The sequence below is a fragment of the Ranitomeya variabilis genome, chromosome 3 (assembly GCF_051348905.1).
Source record: "Ranitomeya variabilis isolate aRanVar5 chromosome 3, aRanVar5.hap1, whole genome shotgun sequence".
Taxonomy (NCBI): Eukaryota; Metazoa; Chordata; class Amphibia; order Anura; family Dendrobatidae; genus Ranitomeya; species Ranitomeya variabilis.
In genome coordinates this window covers 609,762,259-609,789,009 of record NC_135234.1, presented here as the reverse complement: position 1 = coordinate 609,789,009, position 26,751 = coordinate 609,762,259, and the positions used below count along the sequence as shown (strand labels likewise).

The 26,751-nt window shown below is 44.5% G+C and overlaps 1 protein-coding gene across 6 annotated transcripts in view; it reads left to right on the top strand.

Annotated features, from left to right (window-relative positions):
* Positions 1–26,751, top strand: part of EPSTI1 (epithelial stromal interaction 1) — a 454,026-nt gene that overhangs the window by 348,611 nt on the left and 78,664 nt on the right. For all 6 annotated transcript variants that reach the window (XM_077297337.1, XM_077297335.1, XM_077297334.1 and 3 more), the window contains exon 8: positions 2,006–2,077. In XM_077297337.1, the coding sequence (XP_077153452.1) occupies positions 2,006–2,077 (72 nt within the window). The remainder of the gene's footprint in view (positions 1–2,005; positions 2,078–26,751) is intronic.

The window sequence follows — 26,751 nt, the reverse complement described above, 5'->3', positions numbered from 1 at the left end:
ACTAATTAGAGTCTTTGATTCCATCCCCGAAGGACTAAATCTGCCAGGAGGATTTAGGACTCCCTACAGAATCTGAGGAATCTGCTCCAAAGACTTTGAGGGCACCAGGCCTCTCATCTTACTTGGATATTGGGACAGTAAAACTTTCATACCACTAATCTAATCCAATTAAGGATTCATTCTATGAGCTCAATTTGTTTGTTTATTTAAATGTTCATTTATTATACCATGCCTCTTTTTTTGTTTGTTTGTGCATATATTTGTGTTTCTTCAGAAACTTTGTTACACCATGCCTTAGGAAGAGACCTAAGAGGTCTTGAAATCTTTCTTTGTAACATCAGTTATTTTATTTTTATTAGCCATTAAAAGGTATCATAACTACAAGATTATCTTTTCTGATGCTGTAGTCATATTATTTTATATCCGTGCATACTTGATGACATGCATAAATTATTGTTTGTGATCCTTGATTTATATCATTTAGGCCAGGGTCACGCAGGCATTGTTCATGGTCATCAGCAGCTCCAAAATGGCTACCACAAATGGGCTTGACACAAGCTACACTTGTTCATGTAGGAATGTAGGAATGCTCGGACCTGACTCCCATAATGTGGTGGTGCACCATCTTGGGTGTCAGGTGCGAGCATTCCTACATGAACAGTTTCCTGGAAAGTGAATTGGTTGTTGTGGGCCAGTTGAATGGCCACCAAAGTCTCCCGATCTGACCCCATTAGACTTTTATCTTTGGGGTCATCTGAAGACAATTGTCTATGCTGTGAAGATATGAGATGTGCAGCATCTGAAACAACAGATACTGGAAGCCTGTGCTAGCATTTCTTCTGCGGTGTTGCTATCAGTGTGTCAAGAGTAGGAGAAGAGAGTTGCATTGACAATCCAACACAATGGGCAGCACTTTGAACACATTTTATAAGTGGTCATAAACTTGTAAATAACTAATGAAAGAATAAGGTTAAGTTAAAACCAAGCACTCTATTGTTTTTCTTGTGAAATTCTCAATACTTTTGATGTGTCACATGACCCTCTTCCCATTGGAAAAAATAAAGTTGGATCCAAAATGGCTGACTTCAAAATGTCCGCCATGGTCACCACCCATCTTGAAAAGTTTTCCCCCTCCCATATACTAATGTGCCACAAATAGGAAGTTGATATCACCAACCACTCCCATTTTATTTAGGTGTATCCATATAAATGGCCCACCCTGTATATATAGGGACAATGTGCATTACTTCCTAGGAAATTCAGCACAAGAAGATGTAAAAAAGAGGACTTTAATGCCCAGTGGCGTGGCAACGTTTCGGATAAAACAAATCCTTTCTCAGGGATTTGTTTTATCCAAAACTTTGCCACGCCATAGGGCATTAAAGTCATCTTTTTTACATCTTCTTGTGCTGAATTTCCTAGGAAGTAATGCACATTGTCCCTATAACTAAGTTTGAAGGTTACAACCTCTGAAGATACTATTAAGAATCTATGAAGATGTTATATTGTATGGCTAAGTTATATTGTCCACATAGGAAATGTAATTACATCCTAGTGTAGGAAATAACACTATCGTGAAAAATATCAATGTCGAATGACAAGGATATAGAACAATAACAACATCAAGAAATATTCCTGACAACACCAGTATCAATGATAACAATATCGCATGACAATATCCCAACGTAGATACTTGGGGATAGTCAGTAAAGAAAAAACACCAACAAAACTGTAAAAAAATAGATTATTTTAGACTCCCGTTATAAGCACTTAGTAAATTAGATAAATTGCTCTGTATGCATAACATTCACAAACACCTTTACTAGTACTGCAGCATGACAATTAATGTAATACAATATGAAGTGTATTTCTTGTTAATCATGAACAGACAATGAAAGAAATGTATAGAGAGGATGAAGCCTATACAGAGTATTTTTCTTACCTTATCATCTAGATGGTACATTATGCTACCCAAATGCTAAACTATAACTCTTTTATCTAACAGGCAGAAAATGAGGATGGGGAAGAAGATGAGGACTGGATGTTTAACAAAGCACTTGAAGAATCAATTAAAACGGTATGATACTTTTATATTTTACATGGCTATACTTTACAGAGAGTATATATAGGAAAGATCACAGTAGAACGGACTGACAGGAATTTGGCAGAAACAAACTGTGCAGAATTAAAACCATTATAATAGGTTTGTAATCACCATAAACATGTACAGGTCATGTAAATATGCAATGAAACAAAGCATATAAACTGCAATTGATAAGCCACCTAAAATACAACTTTAAACATAAATGTTACATGTCAATAACATTAGTATATGAATTTTCAACTTAAAATAATTCTAGTGTAGGAAAAGCTAATGCTTCCCAACATAAAGAAATATAAGCCCACATCACTCAAAACCAGTTCATCTCTACAAGACTGGAAACCTGTCTTTTCTTCCCTTCACTGACTGGGCAGCTCCACAGCAGAGAAGATCATACAGAAAGAATTAACTGCCCTGCAGAGTGACCCTCCTACTTATTTCTCAGCAGGATTAGTCGGAGATGATTGAGTTCATAGTGGTCTCCAGAGCTCACTCTCTCAAAGGTTTTGTCGTCCATATACTCCTTACTTTGTGATCCCAACCTAGATGATTCTTTAATACCAGACATTGCAGAGATCTACAAGACAAACAAGAAAAAATTCTGCCGAACTGCAAGTCGTTGGACTCAAAAACATGCAGGCATTTGAAACTCTCTTTTTATATACTAGTCTATAGTTCCAAATGCTTCTCTAGAAATTCCAAAACTAAGTATAAGTTTAAGCAAGACTTTTGTCTCCAACAAAGAGGTTTGTTTCATTATCTTTTTTTACAATGAACTAGACACACTGGAATTTGTGTTGCAGAACAGAATTTCACTTTTTTGTTTGTTTGTTTTACCAGTTACACCTTTTCGTTGTGGAGACATTAGCAATCAAAGTACTTGGCACCTAAACAGTTAAAAAAATGTAAAGTTGAAGTGGACATTACCAGAGAGATTTCACTGGAGGAGTGTACTTCATCCTCCTTCTAACACTGCCCAATCATTAGTAGGCAGTAACACACTAGGAAAAGAAAGGAATGCCTCCACTACATTGTAATGACAAGTTCTGAAGCACAGCAGAATGTGAGTAAATGACCGTTTTCAGCTCTCAAGTCTGGCATCGAGTATGGAAAAAGTAAATTAATCACACTCAGGTCTGCTGTGCTCCAGCATATGTCATCACTCTGCAGTGAGGTGAGCAGACTCATTGTCAGAGCTATGGTGGGATGTGCTTTTCTTTCTGCAGTGTGACTTCTTATGATTGTTCAGTATTAGAAAGAGGATGAAGTAAACACAGCAAAATCTGTTTGGCAATGCCCACTTGGACTTGTTTTAGTACCAAATAGTTTGGGATTTGGATGTTTCGCCCCCAGCAGTTCACCCCTAGCAGTTTGCCCCCAGCAGTTCCCCCCAGCAATTCGCCCCTGGGTACATTTCACCCCCCCACATTTCACCCCCAGTAGTTTGCCCCTGGGTACATTTCAGCCCCCCCACATTTTGTCCCCAGCATTTCGCCCCCAGGATGTTTCGCACCCAGCAGTTCGCCCTGGGTACATGTCGCCCCCACACATTTCGTCCCCAGCATTTCGCCCCCGCACATTTCACCCCCGCACATTTCGCCCCCAGCAGTTCGCCCCTGAGTACATTTCACCCCACCACATTTCACCCCCAGTAGTTTGCCCCTGTGAGTACATTTCACCCCTGCACATTTCATCCCCAGCATTTTGCCCCTGGGTACATTTCACCCCCCACATTTTGCCCCCAGTAGTTCGCCCCTTGGGTACATTTCACCACCGCACATTTCGTCCCCAGCATTTCACCCCCAGGATGTTTCACCCCCGCACATTTTTCCCCCAGCAGTTCGCACCTGGGTACATTTCACCCCCCACATTTCACCCCCAGTAGTTCGCCCCTGGGTACATTTCACCCCCGCACATTTCGTCCCCAGCATTTGGCCCCCAGGATGTTTCACTCCTGCACATTTCTCTACCGCACATTTCGCCCTCAGCAGTTCGCCCATTTCGCCCCCAGCAGTTCGCCCCTGGATGTTTTGCCCCCGGCAGTTCACCCCCGGATATTTCCCCCCTGGATGTTTGTACCCTTGTGGTTCATGAATTCCCATCCGTCATCAATGTTTCGCCCCCAGCAGTTCGCCCCCGGCAGTTCGCCCCGGATGTTTGTACCCTTGTGGTTCATGAATTCCCGTCCGTCATCAATGTTTTGCCCCCAGCAGTTTGCCTCTGCAGTTCGCCCACGGATGTTTGTGCCATTGTGGTTCAAGAATTCCTGTCCGTCATCAATGTTTTGCCTCCAGTAGTTCGCCCCCGGCAGTTCGCCCCTGGATGTTTGTACCCTTGTGGTTCATGAATTCCCGTCCGTCAATGTTTTGCCCCCAGCAGTCCACCCCCGGATGTTTGTACACTTGTGGTTCATGAATTCCCATCCATCATCAATGTTTTGCCTCCAGCAGTTCGCCCACGTCAGTTCGCCCCTGGATGTTTGTACCCTTGTGGTTGATGAATTCCCATCTGTCATCAATGTTTCACCCTGAGCAGTTCACCCCCGGCAGTTCGCCCTGGATGTTTGTACCCTTGTGGTTCATGAATTCCCATCCATCATCAATATTTTGCCCCCAGCAGTTCGCCCCCGGCAGTTCGCCCACGGATGTTTGTACCCTTGTGGTTCATGAATTCCCATCCATCATCAATGTTTTGCCTCCAGCAGTTCACACCCGGCAGTTCTCCCCTGGATGTTTGTACCCTTGTGGTTCATGAATTCCCGTGCATCAATGTTTTGCCCCCAGCAGTTCGCCCCTGGATGTTTGTGCCATTGTGGTTCATGAATTCCCATCCATCATCAATGTTTTGCTTCCAGCAGTTCGCCCCTGGATGTTTGTACCCTTGTGGTTAATGAATTCCCATCCGTCATCAATGTTTCGCCCCCAGCAGTTTGCCTCGGATGTTTGTACCCTTGTGGTTCATGAATTCCATCCGTCATCAATGTTTCACCCCCAGCAGTACCCCCCGTCAGTTTGCCCTGGATGTTTATATCCTTGTGGTTCATGAATTCCCATCCGTCATCAATGTTTTGCCTCCAGCAGTTTGCCCCAGCAGTTCGCCCCCGGATGTTTGTATCCTGTTTTGCCCCCAGGATTTTGTGTTTGGATGTTTCGCCAGTTTGTCCTTGTGGTTCATGAATTCCCATCCATCATCAATCCCTATGCCACAAAAGTACTGTACAGAGTGCTGTCCAGGATGAAGCACATGAGGATATGGTGAAGGGGAACTTTCCAGAGGGCTGTGATCGAACAGCCCTGAATGTATCACAGGATGCCTGAATCTGTCCACAATTTCTGCTACCAAGGGGGTCAGACTTCCTTAGAAACCACTGAAATCCTGCAGCACACAGAGCCTGCTGCTGTAACTTGGATGGGACTTCACATAAAACCAAATAAAATTTAGAAAATATATTTAAAAAAAAACTAAAGCTGCTGGAAGGGGTTCTACATTGGAAAAGATCAGTGCCACAGGTACTATAACATATCAAAAGTTTTTTTGTTTTTTTTAGAGTTACGCTTTAAATATATTGTTCTGCAATATTGGTTGGTTTGACCAATTGTTAATATTTTTCTGTCTGTTTGTAAAGTTTCTTATCTAGAAAACTCAAAGTTTTGGAATTAAAAAAAAATGTAACTTGATCACATTTATACATCTTAGACCAAAAATATGTTTAGGGAGAAGTGAACCTGTCAAAGTTCTTGTCGGGCAGTTCCGTCCCAAACACACAAGAAAATCCAAGTTCGGATTCAGCACCCCCAAACTATCATCTCCATTGAGCTCAATGGGTATGGAGACTCAGAGGAGTGGAGGATCTGTCCACCACATCCTCATCACTGACCAGATAGTAAAAAGAATATATATATATATTGCTACTTACCCCTTTGCTGAGGTACCAGCAGACACGGAGGGTTCTCTTCAGTCCTCTTCCATGCACTTCCATATTGTGCGAATATGTCATCATACCCGAGGGAATCCCTTTCAGGATTCCTAGCTAGGGATTCCCTTGGTCAGGAAGACTCTCCACACAGGTCGGGACCTCAGCAAAGGGGAGAGAAGTGATTTTTATTTTCTGATGAGCAAACTCTGAACATTGCCTGTTTGGGGTTGATGTGGTTGAACCCAAGCAGGCAATGTTCAATACGAACCCTGAATTCTCCAGATCGGGTTTGCTCATCACTAGATACAGTATGATATGTAATGGATGACAAAAAGAAGCCATTAAGTGTAACACCACTACCACATGACAGTAAAATGATGGTTACTTGTCCTAGATCAGGGGTGTCAAACTCATATTCACCAAGGGCCACACCAATTTAGTGGTTGTCCCCAAAGGGCCATTTGTTACTGAAAGACCGGATGCACACAACCGAGTCCCGTCCAGATCATGCATTTCTCTGCACAGAGCAGTGCATGCCCTGTATAAGGCATGTCACGGTGGATCAGCTCTTTACCAGGCGCTGTCACATCTTCCATGGATCTCACTGAAATCATGGAGAGCTATGGCTGCAGCTTCTAGTCACTTGTCATTGTTATTGGTGCTGAAAGCTGCTGATAAACAGCTGGTTCAATGCAGAATACAACTGGACCCTATTCTTGGCCTAATCTGAGGAATGGGCATCAATAGAAAAAGGGATCCTGAAGTGAGAATACCACTTTTATCTGCTACTCCATTCTTTGGAGTGTTTTGTGAGGGCTAATCCCAAAACCCCCTTCTAAAGACCTGATAAAGAGGTTCTGTAGAAGCTGGTTAACCACCACTTTTGTTCAGCAAAGCCAATATCTCAGTTCTGCAGAGATGGTTGATGGGATTAACTCTGTAGTCAGTCAACAATCCCCCTGCTTCCATACATAGCCTGCATTAAAGGGGTATTCTCATGCCGAACAGCAAAATAAGGCAGCATGCTTTCAGCAATCATGTTGCGGTAGGCATGCTGCCGATCTTCCCCTCCTGGTACTTACCTAGAGGTCTTCTGCTCATCTTTGCCTGATCTTCTTCTGGCTGTGTTGGCTGGCGATCACCATGCTGGATCCAGAGGCCACCATGAGTCCTCTCCTTCTTCCCAGCTTCCTCTTCTTCTGCCTGATCTCATCATGGCACTGCGCATGCGCAGCAGTGTCTTGGTGACAGGAGAGGCATCCTGCCCCCTGAATTGACTGATGAATGGGGCAGGAGTGACGTCATGTCAGTGAGCGGCCTGGAGACATTCGGCCTCACTGCTGCGGCATTCATCATGCTTCATGGATCAGTGATCCAGGCAAGATGAAAAGACAGCCAGAGGCATGATGTCTTCATCACGGGGAACCACTAGACTGCACTCCATGACCCAAGGAGCTGCAGCTGCGACAGGTAAGTATGTCAGGTTTTTTTGTTCTAGGGTGATAATACTCCTTTAAGGCCAGCCAGAAGAGACACTGGGTGAGCTGCTGAAAAGGCAGCCACAGGAATCCCCAGCAATTGGGGTCCTGTATATGTTACCACCAGATATGTTCAGCCCTAGATGTTTTGTTCCCTGCATGTTGACCCCAAAAGTTGAGGGTGAAACATCTGAGGTCAAAATGTTAGGGGCAAAACATCAGATGGCGACACATCCAGGGACAAAATGTTGTAGGAGAAACATTCGGGTGCGAACTGCTGGGGGCGAAACATTGATGATGGATGGGAATTCATGAACCATAAGGCTACAAACATCCAGGGGCGAACTGCCGGGGGTGAAATATCCGGGGGCAAACTGCCGGGATAGAAACATCGGGGGGCAAATTGTCGGGGGTGAAATGGCCAAAATGCTGATTGTGAAATGTGCAGGGGTGAAATGTGAAGGGGCGAAACATCCTGGGGCCAAATGCTAGGGACGAAATATGCGGGGGCGAAATGTACCCAGGGGTGAACTGCTGAGGGCAAAATGTGCAGGGGTGAAATGTACCCAGGGGCGAACTGCTGGGGGTGAAATGTGCGGGAGTGAAATGTGCGAGGGCAAAACATCCTGGGGTCCACATGCTAGGGACGAAATGTGCGGGGGCGAAATGTACCTAGGGGCGAACTGCTGGGGGCAAAATGTGCGGGGGTGAAATGTGCGGGGGCGAAACATCCTGGGGGCCACATGCTAGGGACAAAATGTGCGGGGGCGAAATGTAACCAGGGCGAACTGCTGGGGGAGAATTTCTGAGGGTGAACTGCTGGGGGCAAACTGCTGGGGGCGAAGCATCCTATAACCAAATAGTTTGATATCTCTGCAACAGAGAGAATTTAAAAAAATGTTTTATTCAGCTCTTCAGTAGGGTTGAGCGAAACGGATCGGACAAATTCAAAAATCGCCGACTTTCAGCAAAGTCGGGTTTCATGAAACCCGACCCGATCCTAGTGTGGGATCGGCCATGCGGTCGTCGATCTTCGCGCCAAAGTCGTTCAGCACCATTTCTCAGCCAATGAAGGAGGACACAGAGTGTGGGCAGCGTGATGACATAGGTCTCGGTCCCCACCATCTTAGAGAAGGGCATGACAGTGATTGGCTTGCTGTCTGCGGCATCACAGGGGGTATAAAGGGGCATGCACACCGCCCGCCATCTTACTTCTGCCGATCTTAGCATAGGGAGAGATTGCTGCAGCTTAGTCAGAAGAAGGGATATAGTTAGGGAGGGAAGATTAACCCCCAAACCGCTTGTGCTGTAGCGATTTCCACTGTCCAACACCACCTCTTTTTGCAGGGACAGTGGAGGCAATTTTTTTGTGCATCACCTCTGTAGCTTATTAGGCTGCCTTATAAGGCTCCCTGATAGCTCCATTTCTGTTTGCACGCTGCTGTGCAAACCAACTGCTTTTTTAAAAGCAAAAATCCTGTTGCTCCTTTCTGCAGGTGTCTTGTTTATTTGTCCACACTTTTGTGTGCAGCAGTCCTTTTTGTTGCTGCCATACTTGTCCTGAGATCATTGTAGGGAGATTGAAATTGTACTACAGTCTTTGGATTTTTTCAGATATCTTCCAGTCACTTTCTGCCACTTACATTGTGTTGTGTTGCACACTGGGCCTGAGTTGCGGTGCAGTCTCCCCCCCAAAAAAGGGAGATTCAAATTGTCACAAAGTGGATATACTTCAGTTCTGTTAGTTTGTCGTATATCAGCCAGCCACGTTCTGCCACTTACATTGTGTTGTGTTATACACTGGGCCTGAGTTGCGGTGCAGTCTCCCCAAAATAAAAAGGGAGATTTAAATTCTCAACAAGTTTATATACACCTTCTACCTTGTTTTACAGTACCATATAACGGTTGTTATTTTGATAACATTTTCCCAAAAATGAGGAAGTCTGGTGGAAGAGGCCGTGGGCGGTCGTTGCCAGCTGGTACTGATGGTGGTGGTGGTGGTGGAGCATCTGGTGGTAGTGGGAAAAGCAAAATAGCACCTAAGGCTGGAGGTGTTGAGCCAGCGTCATCATCTGGCTACACAAGGCCTCGAAGGCTCCCTTATCTTGGAGTAGGAAAACCGCTTTTAAAGCCAGAGCAGCAGGAAAAAGTTTTGGCTTTCCTTGCTGACTCAGCCTCTAGCTCTTTCGCCTCCTCTTCAGAAAGTTCCAAATATAAAAGCAGCAAGTCGTCAGTGGATGCTCCCGGTCAGGAACAAGATGTTTCCTTGTGTCCTTCACCCAAACCAAAAGTGAAGGATGCATCAGGCGACACTACAGGTTACTCCATGGAGCTCTTTACACATACCGTAACTGGGTTAGAAAGGGAAATTGTTAACTGCCCATTACAAGATGAATCGGACATGGAGTGCACTGATGCACAGCCACAGCTAGATTATTATGCTGTTCCATTGACTCACATCACTAAATTGCCCTTGCAGTGTACTCAGCCAGAAACTGACCCTGATGAGACTATGGTGCCCCATCCCGAACGCTATAGCACCTTACACGGTGACACAGAGGCAGGTGCACATGACATTGAAGAGGAGGTGATAGATGACCCAGCTGTTGACCCAGATTGGCAGCCATTGGGGGAAGAGGGTGCCGCTGCCAGTAGCTCAGAAATGGAGGAGGATGATCTGCAGCAGCCATCTACATCGCAACAGCTGTCATCTGGCAGGCCCGTATCAGGCCAAAAACGTGTGTCAAAAACAAAAACAGTTTTAGGACAGTGTGGCCATCCGGTGAAAGTAGCACAGCGTGCAATGCCTGAAAAGGTATTCGATAGTAGGAAGAGTGCAGTGTGGCAATTTTTTAACCAAGATCCGAATGATCAGTCAAAAGCTATCTGTAAGAAATGCTCAAAGACCTTTAGCAGAGGGAAGAATCTTCAAAATTTAAATACAATGTGCATGCGCAGACATTTAACCAGCATGCACTTGCAAGCCTGGACTAACTGCCAAACGTCCTGTACCATTGGTGCACCTGTTCAGACTGAAGGTAGTCAGCAACGCTACATTACTTCCCTTACTGTAAGCCAATCGGTTAGGACACCACCAGCAGCAAATGTGGAGGTATCATCGCAAGGCCAAAGCAGTCGGGGAATCACAAGGTTTTTGGTAAGAGACACTGTATGTAGGCCAACATCAAGAATACCATCACCAACCCTCTCTCAATCCGCCATGTCCACCACCACCACCACCGCTAGTTCCACCATATGCAGCTCTCCAGTCCAGCTCACCCTACAAGAGACTCTCGATAGGAAAAGAAAGTACTCATCCTCTCATCCGCGTACACAGGGTTTGAACACCCACATTGCTAGACTAATCTAGTTAGAGATGATGCCCTACCTGTTCGTTGAAAGTGAAGCTTTCAAAGACCTGATGGCCTACGCAGTACCACGCTATGACCTACCCAGTCAGCCCTTCTTTGCGACAAAAGCCATCCCAGCCCTCCACCAGCATGTCAAAGACCGCATTGTCCATGCACTGAGGCAATCAGTCAATGGAAAGGTGCACCTCATAACAGATGCATGGACCAGTAGGCATGGCCAGGGATGTTACGTGTCCATCATGGCGCACTGGGTTAATGTGGTGGATGCAGGATCCACAAGGGACAGCCATAGTGGGACAGTTCTGCCTAGCCCACGGTCTAGGAAACAGTTGGCTGTAGGCGTTCGCCACCCCTCCTCCTCCTCACCCCTCCAGAAGCGAAAGCTCGTCCACAGAGCGCAGTCGCATGACCACTCCATCCGCAGCTGCCAGTGTTGCATACGAGATGTCCCATTATCGAACAGCTAGTGGTAAGCGTCAGCAGGCTGTGTTGGAAATGAAGTCTTTGGGCGACAACAGACACACCGCGGAAGTACTGGCCGAGTACTTGCAGCAAGAAACTCATTCATGGCTGGGCAGTGTACATCTTGAGGCAGGCAAGGTAGTCAGTGATAACGGAAGGAATTTTATGGCTGCCATAGCCCTTTCAGAACTGAAACACATACCTTGCCTGGCTCACACCTTGAACCTGGTGGTGCAGTGCTTCCTGAAAAATTATCCAGGGTTACCAGCCCTGTTCCTGAAGGTGCGAAGACTTTGCTCGCACATCCACCGGTCGCCCGTACACTCCAGCCGTATGCTGAACCATCAGCGATCGCTGAATCTTCCCCAGCACCACCTAATAATCGACGTTGCAGCAAGGTGGAACTCCACATTGCACATGCTTGAGAGGCTGTGCGAACAGAGGCGTGCTGTAATTTATTTGTGGGAGGATACACATACAAGGGCAGGCACTTGGATGGCAGATATGGAGTTGTCTGGTGTGCAGTGGTCGAAGCTACAAGACCTCTGTCAAGTCCTTCAGTGTTTTGAGGAATGCACATGGCTGGTAAGTGCAGACGACGCCATCATAAGCATGAGCATCCCACTAATGCTTCTGCTGATGCAAAGTTTGACGCACATTAAGGAGCAGGCATCTGCAGCCGAGGAGGAGGGAAGCCTTGATGACAGTCAGCCATTGTCTGCTCAGGGAACTCTCCTGGATGAGGTGGCGGATGAAGAGGAGGAGGAGGAGGATTATGGGGATGAATATTTATGGGAGGAGGATGCTTCTCAGGGGGCAATAGAAACTGGTGGCATTGCAAGGTCAGCTACAGGGTTTTTGTGGGACACAAGTGATGTTGATTTGCAAGAAAGTGCTCCTCAACCCAGCACAAGCAGTGAAATGACACCTGGAACATTGGCCCACATGGCTGAGTATGCCTTGCGTATCCTAAAAAGGGACCCCCGCATTATGAAAATGATGACCGATGACGATTACTGGTTGGCCTGTCTCCTGGAACCACGATATAAAGGAAAATTACAAAATATGATGCCACATGATGACAACCTTGAGCAAATATTGGCTACCAAACAAGCAACTCTTGTAGACCGTTTGGTTCAGGCATTCCCAGCACACAGCTTCGGTGATGGTTCTCACACGAGCTGCAGGGGGCAACATGGCAGAGGTGTTAGAGGTGCACAAATCCGAAGTGGCGTTGGACAGAGGGGTTTTATGACCAGGTTGTTGGGTGATTTCGCAATGACCGCTGACACGATGGGTACTGCTGCGTCGATTCAAAGTGACAGGAGACAGCATTTTTCCAGTATGGTTACGAACTATTTTTCCTCCCTCATCGATGTTCTCCCTCACAGGTCATTCCCCTTTGATTACTGGGCATCTAAAATAGACACCTGGCCTGAATTGGCAGAATATGCATTACAGGAGCTCGCTTGCCCTGCTGCTAGTGTGCTATCCGAAAGAGTCTTCAGTGCTGCTGGTTCAATACTGACTGAAAAAAGGACACGTCTGGGTACCCAAAATGTCGATGATCTGACCTTCATTAAAATGAACCAATCATGGATTTCAAATTATTTTTCCCCACCTTCCCCTGCTGACACGTAGCTTGCCTGAAAAATGTCTTGCTTTTGGCCTCCTCTTACCCATAGGCCATTTTTATACCTCCCTAAATGGGCTGACTCCCCCCACAGGGCCGTGGTCACCACCTGGCGCAAGCACCCGTGCGAGTGCCGTTTGCCTGGACAGTTGGGTGTGCCCACTCTTGGGCGACGGCACTGGCACAGGGTCCCTCATAGTACAATGAAGTGTCTCTGATGGTGGTGGTGCACAACCAAGGTCAGACACACCCTTGTAATATGAGGGGCCCTGTGCCAGTACCGCCACCCACGAGAGAGTGTTCCCCCCCAGCTCGAACAGTGCTCTACAACTTGCAATACTTACCTCTCCCTGCTCCACCACTGTGTAGTCTGTGCTGTTAAATCCTTCAATGGCACTGCCAATACAAATTTGTTGAAATGATAGATGATAGTTAAAATATACAGGGGCCCTGGCCTCCATTTAGACCAGTTAATACTTTGCGCCTACTACCACTGTCTGCTAATCAGCAGAGGAGCCCACTCCTGTACCTAGCTATGCCACCTGTTTATTTATGAAAAAAATTTTGGCAGACATTTAGCCTACTTACTTATTTGGGCCTACTCACTGTGTCAGCCTCTCCTTACAGTTGTCCTCCGCTGAACAAACAATGCCGCCTGTTTAATCCTGTTACCTATTTTGAACTGCATTTAGCCTACTTACTTATTTGGGCCTACTCACTGTGTCAGCCTCTCCTTACAGTTGTCCACCGCTGAGCAAAGCAATGTTGTCTGGTTAGTCCTGTTACCAATTTTGAACTGCATTTAGCCTACTTACTTATTTGGGCCTACTCACTGTGTCAGCCTCTCCTTACAGTTGTCCTCTGCTGAACAAAGCAATGCTGCCTGTTTAGTCCTGTTACCAATTTTGAACTGCATTTAGCCTACTTACTTATTTGGGCCTACTCACTGTGTCAGCCTCTCCTTACAGTTGTCCACCGCTGAGCAAAGCAATGTCGCCTGGTTAGTCCTGTTACCAATTTTGAACTGCATTTAGCCTACTTACTTATTTGGGCCTACTCACTGTGTCAGCCTCTCCTTACAGTTGTCCTCTGCTGAACAAAGCAATGCCGCCTGTTTAGTCCTGTTACCTATTTTGAACTGCATTTAGCCTACTTACTTATTTGGGCCTACTCACTGTGTCAGCCTCTCCTTACAGTTGTCCACCGCTGAGCAAAGCAATGTCGCCTGGTTAGTCCTGTTACCAATTTTGAACTGCATTTAGCCTACTTACTTATTTGGGCCTACTCACTGTGTCAGCCTCTCCTTACAGTTGTCCTCCGCTGAACAAAGCAATGCCGCCTGGTTAGTCCTGTTATGAATTTTGAACTGCATTTAGCCTACTTACTTATTTGGGCCTACTCACTGTGTCAGCCACTCCTTACAGTTGTCCTCTGCTGAACAAAGCAATGCCGCCTGGTTAGTCCTGTTACCAATTTTGAACTGCATTTAGCCTACTTACTTATTTGGGCCTACTCACTGTGTCAGCCACTCCTTACAGTTGTCCTCCACTGAACAAAGCAATGCTGCCTGGTTAGTCCTGTTACCAATTTTGAACTGCATTTAGCCCACTTTATTATTTGGGCCTATATCTGTGTTTCCTCCTCATCCTGCCCATTGCCCAGCCACTGCTAGATGAGTCTGCTGGTACATTGACCCAGACCACTACATTCCCCTTGCACTCTACACAGCCAGAATCTGACACTGCTGAAAGTCAGGTTCCCCTTCCCGCATACTATTCCACCATACACGGGGACAAAGAGGAAGGTGCAGATGAAAGTGCAGTTCCTTCATCAGGTGGGGGGGTATACTCATTGGCGACGTCACTGGCACAGGGCCCCTCATAGTACGCAAAAGTGTCTGCCGGTGGGAGGCGCCACCCGCCATCAAACACACCGCTGTACTATGAGGGGCCCTGTGCCAGTGCCAATGCCAACGAGTGGGCCCCCCCTGCTTGCTCAGGATCAAAGCACTTGCAAAGTTGAAATACTTACCTCTCCCTGCTCCACCACTATGAAGTATTCCGCGTTTCCTGGGCCCACGAAAATCTTGAGCCAGCCCTACCCCCCCCACAACTTTAGCCAAATGACCCCCAGTTTTCAATGCCTAACTATTATTATAAAGTAAATTAAGATTGACAAGCTTTAGTAATAAGAATTGATGTTTTGGGCATTAAAATGGGCACTGTAGGTGTTTTCCTGTCCTCCACTCACTGCAGACTTTGATTCCCCATTGACTTGCATTGGGTTTCATGTTTCTTGTTTCAGTCGTCCCCCGACTTTTCGCAATAATCGGCCGATTTCACCCGACCCGACTTTTGACAAAGTCTGGTTTCGCGAAACCCGACTCGATCCGGAAAAAGTAAAAGTCGCTCAACTCTACTCTTCAGTGCTTATTACATCGTGTGTCCAGTTCAACATGAAAAATTTGCTGAAAGTCCTCTTTAAGACCCTTTGGACTGGACACAAGAAGTAATAAAAGTGATGTGGAACATTCCCTTCTTATTCTTAAGCCTATGGTGTTTGGTTTCTTTAGTGCAGAGTTTAGTCTAGGATTGCTATTGCCAGCATTTTCTGACCAATCTGAATATAGTTCCTGATGATGCTAGTAATCATAGCAGAATGGAGGATGTACAGTGGCATGTAAAAGTTTGGCCACCTCTTTTCAAAATTACTCTTATTGTGAGCAGTTAAGCAAGTTTAAGATGAAATGGTCTCTAAAAGTGCTAAAGTTAAAGATGACACATTTCCTTTGTATTGTAGGCAAAACAACATATATTTTCATATCTTACATTTTAAAAATTGCAAAAAGGAAAATGGGCCGATGTAGAACTTTGGGCACCATTGAAGATTTGTGTGCAAAGAAAGCTTTGACCAAGTATTCAGACCTTAATTAGCCTGTTAGGGTTATGGCTTGTTCACTATCATCATTAGAAAAAGCCAGTTGATGCATATTTCCCAGCTTTTATAAAAACCCAATCTCCTAACCTTGTGCCAGTGGCTTCCTCTAAGCATCTGCCTAGCACTCTGAGAAGGACTATGGTGGAGACTCACAAAGCAGCAGAAGGCTATAAGAAGATAGCAAAGCTTTTCAAGTTGTCCTTTCCTCAAACTGCTTGTAGATTTGCTAGAGGGCCAAATCAGAACCACCGCTTGACTGCAGAAGACCTTCTGAAAGACTCTGGCTTGTGGAGCATTGTTGAACTGTTCAGAGACACCTGCACAAATATGATCTTCAAGGAAGAGTCATCAGAAGAAAACCTCTCCTACCATCTTTACCATTAAATTCATGGTCACATGTTTGCAAGAGAACATCTAAACAATCCTGTTGCATTTTGGAAACAAGTCCTGTGAATTGATGAGGTTAAAACAGAACTCTTTGGCCATGATGATCAAAGGTATGTATGGAGGAAAAAGAGCACAGAATTTCAGGAAAAGAACATCTCGCCAACCATTAAACATGGGGGTGGATCAATCATGCTTTGGGATTGTGTTGCAGACAAAGACATGGGATATCATTTTGCAGGTAGAAGAAAAAATGGATTCAATGAAATTTCAAAAAATTCTTGATGCAAACATAACATCTGTAAAAGAGCTGAAGTTGAAAAGAGGATGGCTTCTACAAATGGATAATGATTCTAAACACATGTCAAAATCCACACTAGACTACCTTAAAAGGTGCAAACTGAAGGATTTAAAATGGCCCTCACAGTCTCCTGATCTGAACATCATTGAAAATCTTTAGCTAGACCTCAAAATAGCAGTGCATGCAAGACAACCCAGGAATCTCACAGAGCTGGAAGAATTTTCCAAGGAAAATGGATGAAAATACCTCAAACAAGAATTGAAAGACTCTTGGCTGGCTACAAAAAGCATTTACAAGTTGTGATACTTGGAAAATGGGGAGCTACTAGGTACTAACCATACACAGTGCCCAAACTTTTGCGTTGGCTCATTTTCATTTTTGCAATTTTTAAAATGTGAAATATGAATATATATATATATATATATATATATATATATATATATATATATACAGTATATATATATATATATATATATTTGCTTGTCTAAAATACAAAGGAAATGTGTCATCTTTCACTTTAGCCATTTTAGAGATCATTTCAACTTCAACTTGCTTAACTGTTCACAATAAGAGTAATTTTAACCAGGGATGCCCAAACTTTTACATGCCACTGTATACACTGTAAGAATGAAGTAGTATGGACTCATCAAGTGTAATCAGATAATGTTTAAAATTATTAATGCAGTTGGATAATAATAGCCCACCTCAAAAATTCCTGTAATGACAAGGAGACAGGAGTACAAGGAGAGGTGAGAAATGAACCAGCAGACGAGGTGAAGATACGGGCAGGAAGACAACGCAGACACACGGATACTCTGAGGGAACGGAGACACAGGTAGACCGGAGCAGCGGACGAGGTGAAGATATGAGCAGGAAGACAACGCAGACACACAGGTACTCTGAGGGAACGGAGACACAGGCAGACCGGAGCTAGAAAGAAACAAAAGAGAGAGCAATGGTTAGTCAGAAGCAGGCTAGCTAAGGAAAACCAAGATGGAGGGCTAACTGCTGATAGAACGCAGAGGAACACGGGGGCCAGAGTCACTTGCAAGAATACAAATGATAGTCAGGCACCGCCAAACGGAAGAGGCGGCCTGATATGCAGAGCAGCAGCGTACCTTCCGGGTCAGGGTTCTCCAAAGGCATAGAGAGGAGCGGAGGGAGCGGCAGAATTAAAGAGCGCTGTGCGTGCGCAGTAGGGTCTGGAGCGCGCGCGCACCTGAGGAGAAACAGAAGAGGGACGAACGCGCAGGAGACCGGAAGCAGCAGAAGGAACAGAAGCGCACCAGGATGCCGTGAAATGGTAAGTATGAGGAGGCACCCAGGGCAGCGGCGGTGACATAGAAGAGAACGGGGCAGCGGCGGTGTAACAGTACCCCCCCTTACATCCCCTCCTCCTAAGACCGGAAAGAAATCTAGCCAGGATTCGGGGAGCTTGAATATTCACCCGAGGCTCCCAAGATCTCTCCTCGGGACCAAAACCCCTCCAATCCACCAGAAAAAGGTCCTCGCTCTCACTTTCTTCATAGATAGGATGTCCTTAACTTCAAAAACATCATTAGCGGAGACAGGCCGAGAAGAACGAACAGCAAAGGCATGGAACTGATTAAAAACAACTGGCTTCAGGAGGGAAACGTGGAAAGAATTGGGAATACGGAGCGAGGAAGGTAACCTCAACTTGTAAGAAACATCATTAATGCGACCCAAAACCTCAAAGGGACCAATATAGCTGGGACCCAACTTACGTGAGGGAATCTTCAAGCGAACAAACCTGGAAGATAACCACACCTTATCACCAGGATGATATAGTGGAGAATCTAAACGCCTCTTATCCGCATGTCTCTTCATTTTGTCACGTGCTAATTCAAGAGCAGTCTTGGTCTCCTGCCAGATCCTGGAGAACTCCCCAGACAGAAGATCAGCCACTGGGACACCCGAGACAGGAGGAACCAGCAAAGGAACACCAGGATGTTGCCCGTAGACGATAAAGAAGGGAGATTTGGAAGAAGATTCACCAGTATGATTATTATAGGCGAATTCAGCCCATGGGAGTAAGTCAGACCAATCACTGTGATGGGTAGGGTTGAGCGAAACGGGTCGATCATTTTCAAAAGTCGCCGACTTTTGGCTAAGTCGGCGTCTCATGAAACCCGATCCGACCCCTGTGCTTGTCGGCCATGCGGTACGCGACTTTCGCGCCAAAGTCGCGTTTCAATGACGCGAAAAGCGCCATTTCTCAGCCAATGAAGGTGAACGCAGAGTGTGGGCAGCGTGATGACATAGATCCTGGTCCCCACCATCTTAGAGAAGGGCATTGCAGTGATTGGCTTGCTGTCTGCGGCGTCACAGGGGCTATAAAGGGGCGTTCCCGCCGACCGCCATCTTACTGCTGCTGATCTGAGCTTAGGGACAGGTTGCTGCCGCTTCGTCAGAAGCAGGGAGAGCGTTAGGCAGGGTCCACTAACCACCAAACCGCTTGTGCTGCAGCGATTTCCACTGTCCAACACCACCTTCGGTGTGCAGGGACTGTGGAAGCTATTTTTTTTTTTTTTTCCCCTCAGCGCTGTAGCTCATTGGGCTGCCCTAGAAGGCTCCGTGATAGCTGTATTGCTGTGTGTACGCCACTGTGGAAACCAACTGCTTTTTTCAAAGCACATATCCTCTTGTTCCTTCCTTTCTGCACAGCTATCTTTTTTGTTTGTCCACACTTTTTATTTAATTTGTGCATCAGTCCACTCCTATTGCTGCCTGCCATACCTGGCTTACATTACTGCAGGGAGATAGTAATTGTAGGACAGTCCCTGTTTTTTTTTTGTTTTTTTTGTGGGAGATTAAGATTGGCATTTCTGCTACAGTGCCATCCCTGTGTGTGACATCTCTCACTGAGTGGGCCATAGAAAGCCTATTTATTTTTTCCGTGATTTGTGTTCTAAATTCTACCTCAACACAAAAACACTACATCAATCAGTGGGAGAAAAATATTGGCCTCAGTCAGGGCTTGTGTGCCACTGCTGTGTGTGCTATCTCTCATTCAGTGGGCTATAGCAAGCCTATTTTTTTTTTTTTTTTTTAATATTATTTGGTTTCTAAAGTCTCCCTGAAAAAAAAAAAATACCTAAAAAAACAGTGGGAGAGTAATATTGCCCTTTCAGCTTGTGTGCCAGTCTTGACTCCTGGGTGTGCCACCTCTCTCCCTCTCATTCAGTGGGCCATAGAAAGCCTATTTATTTATTTTTTTAAATATTATTGGGTTTCTAAAGTCTCCCTTAAAAAACAAAAAATACATAAAAAAACAGTGGGAGAGTAATATTGCCCTTTCAGCTTGTGTGCCAGTCTTGACTCCTGGGTGTGCCACCTCTCTCCCTCTCATTCAGTGGGCCATAGAAAGCCTATTTATTTATTTTTTTAAATATTATTGGGTTTCTAAAGTCTCCCTTAAAAAACAAAAAATACATAAAAAAACAGTGGGAGAGTAATATTGCCCTTTCAGCTTGTGTGCCAGTCTTGACTCCTGGGTGTGCCACCTCTCTCCCTCTCATTCAGTGGGCCATAGAAAGCCTATTTATTTTTTTTTTTAAATATTATTGGGTTTCTAAAGTCTCCCTTAAAAAACAAAAAATACATAAAAAAACAGTGGGAGAGTAATATTGCCCTTTCAGCTTGTGTGCCAGGCTTGACTCCTGGGTGTGCCACCTCTCTCCCTCTCATTCAGTGGGCCATAGAAAGCCTATTTATTTATTTTTTTAAATATTATTGGGTTTCTAAAGTCTCCCTTAAAAAAAAAAAAAAACATAAAAAAACAGTGGGAGAGTAATATTGCCCTTTCAGCTTGTGTGCCAGTCTTGACTCCTGGGTGTGCCACCTCTCTCTCATTCAGTGGGCCATAGAAAGCATTTTTTTTTTTTTTTCCTTGATTTGTGTTCTAAAATCTACCTCAACACAAAAACACTACATCAATCAGTGGGAGAAAAATATTGGCCTCAGTCAGGGCTTGTGTGCCACTGCTGTGTGTGCTATCTCTCATTCAGTGGGCTATAGAAAGCCTATTTTTTTTTTTTTTTTTTTAATATTATTTGGTTTCTAAAGTCTCCCTGAAAAAAAAAAAATACCTAAAAAAAAAAAACAGTGGGAGAGTAATATTGCCCTTTCAGCTTGTGTGCCAGTCTTGACTCCTGGGTGTGCCACCTCTCTCCCTCTCATTCAGTGGGCCATAGAAAGCCTATTTATTTTTTTTTTAAATATTATTGGGTTTCTAAAGTCTCCCTTAAAAAACAAAAAATACATAAAAAAACAGTGGGAGAGTAATATTGCCCTTTCAGCTTGTGTGCCAGGCTTGACTCCTGGGTGTGCCACCTCTCTCCCTCTCATTCAGTGGGCCATAGAAAGCCTATTTATTTATTTTTTTTAATTATTATTGGGTTTCTAAAGTCTCCCTTAAAAAACAAAAAATACATAAAAAAACAGTGGGAGAGTAATATTGCCCTTTCAGCTTGTGTGCCAGGCTTGACTCCTGGGTGTGCCACCTCTCTCCCTCTCATTCAGTGGGCCATAGAAAGCCTATTTATTTTTTTTTTTAAATATTATTGGGTTTCTAAAGTCTCCCTTAAAAAACAAAAAATACATAAAAAAACAGTGGGAGAGTAATATTGCCCTTTCAGCTTGTGTGCCAGGCTTGACTCCTGGGTGTGCCACCTCTCTCCCTCTCATTCAGTGGGCCATAGAAAGCCTATTTATTTATTTTTTTTAAATATTATTGGGTTTCTAAAGTCTCCCTTAAAAAAAAAAAAAAACATAAAAAAACAGTGGGAGAGTAATATTGCCCTTTCAGCTTGTGTGCCAGTCTTGACTCCTGGGTGTGCCACCTCTCTCTCATTCAGTGGGCCATAGAAAGCATTTTTTTTTTTTTTCCTTGATTTGTGTTCTAAAATCTACCTCAACACAAAAACACTACATCAATCAGTGGGAGAAAAATATTGGCCTCAGTCAGGGCTTGTGTGCCACTGCTGTGTGTGCTATCTCTCATTCAGTGGGCTATAGAAAGCCTATTTTTTTTTTTTTTTTTTAATATTATTTGGTTTCTAAAGTCTCCCTGAAAAAAAAAAAATACCTAAAAAAAAAAAACAGTGGGAGAGTAATATTGCCCTTTCAGCTTGTGTGCCAGTCTTGACTCCTGGGTGTGCCACCTCTCTCCCTCTCATTCAGTGGGCCATAGAAAGCCTATTTATTTTTTTTTAAAATATTATTGGGTTTCTAAAGTCTCCCTTAAAAAACAAAAAATACATAAAAAAACAGTGGGAGAGTAATATTGCCCTTTCAGCTTGTGTGCCAGGCTTGACTCCTGGGTGTGCCACCTCTCTCCCTCTCATTCAGTGGGCCATAGAAAGCCTATTTATTTTTTTTTTTTAATTATTATTGGGTTTCTAAAGTCTCCCTTAAAAAACAAAAAATACATAAAAAAACAGTGGGAGAGTAATATTGCCCTTTCAGCTTGTGTGCCAGGCTTGACTCCTGGGTGTGCCACCTCTCTCCCTCTCATTCAGTGGGCCATAGAAAGCCTATTTATTTTTTTTTAAAAATATTATTGGGTTTCTAAAGTCTCCCTTAAAAAACAAAAAATACATAAAAAAACAGTGGGAGAGTAATATTGCCCTTTCAGCTTGTGTGCCAGGCTTGACTCCTGGGTGTGCCACCTCTCTCCCTCTCATTCAGTGGGCCATAGAAAGCCTATTTATTTTTTTTTTTTAAATATTATTGGGTTTCTAAAGTCTCCCTTAAAAAAAAAAAAAACATAAAAAAACAGTGGGAGAGTAATATTGCCCTTTCAGCTTGTGTGCCAGTCTTGACTCCTGGGTGTGCCACCTCTCTCTCATTCAGTGGGCCATAGAAAGCATTTTTTTTTTTTTCCTTGATTTGTGTTCTAAAATCTACCTCAACACAAAAACACTACATCAATCAGTGGGAGAAAAATATTGGCCTCAGTCAGGGCTTGTGTGCCACTGCTGTGTGTGCTATCTCTCATTCAGTGGGCTATAGAAAGCCTATTTTTTTTTTTTTTTTTTTAATATTATTTGGTTTCTAAAGTCTCCCTGAAAAAAAAAAAAAAATACCTAAAAAAAAAAAACAGTGGGAGAGTAATATTGCCCTTTCAGCTTGTGTGCCAGTCTTGACTCCTGGGTGTGCCACCTCTCTCCCTCTCATTCAGTGGGCCATAGAAAGCCTATTTATTTATTTTTTTAAATATTATTGGGTTTCTAAAGTCTCCCTTAAAAAACAAAAAATACATAAAAAAACAGTGGGAGAGTAATATTGCCCTTTCAGCTTGTGTGCCAGGCTTGACTCCTGGGTGTGCCACCTCTCTCCCTCTCATTCAGTGGGCCATAGAAAGCCTATTTATTTTTTTAAAAAAATATTATTGGGTTTCTAAAGTCTCCCTTAAAAAACAAAAAATACATAAAAAAACAGTGGGAGAGTAATATTGCCCTTTCAGCTTGTGTGCCAGGCTTGACTCCTGGGTGTGCCACCTCTCTCCCTCTCATTCAGTGGGCCATAGAAAGCCTATTTATTTTTTTTTTTAAATATTATTGGGTTTCTAAAGTCTCCCTTAAAAAACAAAAAATACATAAAAAAACAGTGGGAGAGTAATATTGCCCTTTCAGCTTGTGTGCCAGTCTTGACTCCTGGGTGTGCCACCTCTCTCTCATTCAGTGGGCCATAGAAAGCATTTTTTTTTTTCCTTGATTTGTGTTCTAAAATCTACCTCAACACAAAAACACTACATCAATCAGTGGGAGAAAAATATTGGCCTCAGTCAGGGCTTGTGTGCCACTGCTGTGTGTGCTATCTCTCATTCAGTGGGCTATAGAAAGCCTATTTATTTATTTATTTTTTTTCTTATTATTTGGTTTCTAAAGTCTCCCTGAAAAAAAAAAAAAAAAACATAAAAAAACAGTGGGAGAGTAATATTGCCCTTTCAGCTTGTGTGCCAGTCTTGACTCCTGGGTGTGCCACCTCTCTCCCTCTCATTCAGTGGGCCATAGAAAGCCTATTTATTTTTTTTTTTAAATATTATTGGGTTTCTAAAGTCTCCCTTAAAAAACAAAAAATACATAAAAAAACAGTGGGAGAGTAATATTGCCCTTTCAGCTTGTGTGCCAGTCTTGACTCCTGGGTGTGCCACCTCTCTCTCATTCAGTGGGCCATAGAAAGCATTTTTTTTTTTTTCCTTGATTTGTGTTCTAAAATCTACCTCAACACAAAAACACTACATCAATCAGTGGGAGAAAAATATTGGCCTCAGTCAGGGCTTGTGTGCCACTGCTGTGTGTGCTATCTCTCATTCAGTGGGCTATAGAAAGCCTATTTATTTATTTATTTTTTTTCTTATTATTTGGTTTCTAAAGTCTCCCTGAAAAAAAAAAAAAAAACATAAAAAAACAGTGGGAGAGTAATATTGCCCTTTCAGCTTGTGTGCCAGTCTTGACTCCTGGGTGTGCCACCTCTCTCTCTCATTCAGTGGGCTATAGAAAGCCTATTTTTTTTTTATTTTTTTTTTTATATTATTTGGTTTCTAAAGTCTCCCTGAAATAAAAAAAAAACTTAAAAAAACAGTGGGAGAGTAATATTGCCCTTTCAGCTTGTGCGCCAGTCTTGACTCCTGGGTGTGCCACCTCTCTCTCTCTAATTGTGGGCCATAGAAAGCCTTTTTTTTTTTTTTTTTTTTAATATTATTTGGTTTCTAAAGTCTCCCTGAGAAAAAAAAAAAAAAAAATTAGGTGGGAGATTAATATTGACATTAGTGCTTGAGTGACAGTCCTGCGTGTGTGTCATCTCTGTGATTTTGTGCCACAGAAAACAGAGTGTGTAACATTGTGCCTGATTTTCCTTGTGGTCTCACCAACCTGTTAAGGGATATTGAAATCATACTGAAGTTATAGCTCACCGTGTAAGTTGTTTGACAGCAACAAATAAAGTTACTTTGGTTAAGATTTTAAAACAATGAGGAAGTCTGGTGCAAGAGGTCGTCGTGGGCGTTCATTGTCAGCTGGTAATGATGGTAGTGGTAGTGGAGCATCAGGTGGTCGTGGGGATAAAAATATTCCACCTAAGTCTGGAGCTGTGGAGCCAGTTTTGTCGTCAGGCTACACAAGGCCTCGAACGCTCTCTTTTCTGGGAGTAGGAAAACCGCTTTTAAAGGCGGAGCAGCAACAGCAAGTTTTGGCTTACATTGCAGACTCAGCCTCTAGCTCTTTTGCCTCCTCTTCCGAAACTGGTAAATGTAAAAGCAGCGCGTCGCTTGTGGATGTTCACGGTCAGGGACAAGTCGCTTCCTTGTCCTCCTCAGCAAAAACTACAACAAGAGAGAAGGATGCAGCAGGCGACACAACGGGTCACTCCATGGAGCTCTTTACACATACCGTCCCTGGCTTAGAAAGTGAAACATTTAACAGGCCATGCCCATTACAAGTATATTCTGACATGGAGTGCACTGATGCACAGCCACAGCCAGAGTACTATGCTGCTCCTTTGACTCAGACCACCACATTGCCCTCTCAGGGTACAGATCCACAATCAGACCCTGATGAGACTATGTTGCCCCGCCACGAACGCTATACCACCGACCGACACAGTGACACAGACGAAGTTGCACACGAGCTCGAAGAGGAGGTAATAGATGACCCAGTTATTGACCCCGATTGGCAGCCATTGGGGGAACAGGGTGCAGGCGGCAGTAGTTCAGAAGCGGAGGTGGAGGAGGGGCCGCAGCAGGCATCAACATCGCAACAGGTTCCATCTGCCGGGCCCGTATCTGGCCCAAAACGCGTGTCAAAGCCAAAACCTGTTGGAGCACAGCGTTGCCATCCGGTTAAAGCTCAGTCTGCAATCCCTGAAAAGGGATCCGAGTCTAGGAAGAGTGCAGTCTGGCATTTTTTTAAACAACATCCAACTGATCAGCGCAAAGTCATCTGTCAAAAATGTTCAACTAGCTTAAGCAGAGGTCAGAATCTGAAAAGTCTAAATACTAGTTGCATGCATAGACACTTAACCACCATGCATTTTCAAGCCTGGACTAACTACCAAACGTCCCTCAAGGTTGTAGCACCCTCGGCCAATGAAGCTAGTCAGCAACGCAACATCCCTTCCGTCACTGTAAGGCCACCATTTTCCGCACCACCGGCAGTATCTGTGCAGGTTTCTTTGCCAGCCAAAAGCAGTCAGGGTCAGGGAATCACCAGTTTTGTAGGAGGAAATATTGCATCTAGGGCACCGGCGGAAACAATACCGTCTCCAACCGTCTCTCAGTCTGCCATGTACACCGGCACACCCAAAAGTTCCACGATCTCCAGCTCTCCAGTCCAGCTCACCCTACATGAGACTCTGGTTAGAAAAAGGAAGTACTTATCCTCGCATCCGCGTACACAGTGTTTTAACGCCCACATAGCTAGACTAATCTCGTTAGAGATGATGCCCTACCGGTTAGTTGAAAGCGAAGCTTTCAAAGCCCTGATGGAGTACGCTGAACCACGATACGAGCTACCCAGTCGACACTTTTTTTCCAGAAAAGCCATCCCAGCCCTGCACCAGCATGTTAAACAGCGCATCGTCCATGCACTCAGGCAATCTGTGAGTACAAAGGTGCACCTGACTACAGATGCATGGACCAGTAGGCATGGCCAGGGACGTTATGTGGCCATCACGGCACACTGGGTGAATGTGGTGGATGCAGGGTCCACAGGCGACATCAATTTAGGGACAGTTGTGCCTAGCCCACGGTCTAGGAAACAGTTGGCTGTAGGCGTTCGCACCCCCTCCTCCTCCTCCTCCTCGTCCTCCTGCAGAAGCTACAGCTCTTCCACAGAACGCAGTCTGCCAACCACTCCATCGGCAGATGACACTGTTGCACACCAGTTGTCCCATTATGGGCCAGCTACTGCCAAGCGTCAGCAGGCTGTATTGGCTATGAAGTGCTTGGGCGACAACAGACACACCGCGGAAGTTCTGTCCGAGTTCTTGCAACAAGAAACACAGTCGTGGCTGGGCACAGTAGATCTTGAGGCAGGCAAGGTAGTGAGTGATAACGGAAGGAATTTCATGGCTGCCATCTCCCTTTCCCAACTGAAACACATTCCTTGCCTGGCTCACACCTTAAACCTGGTGGTGCAGTGCTTAT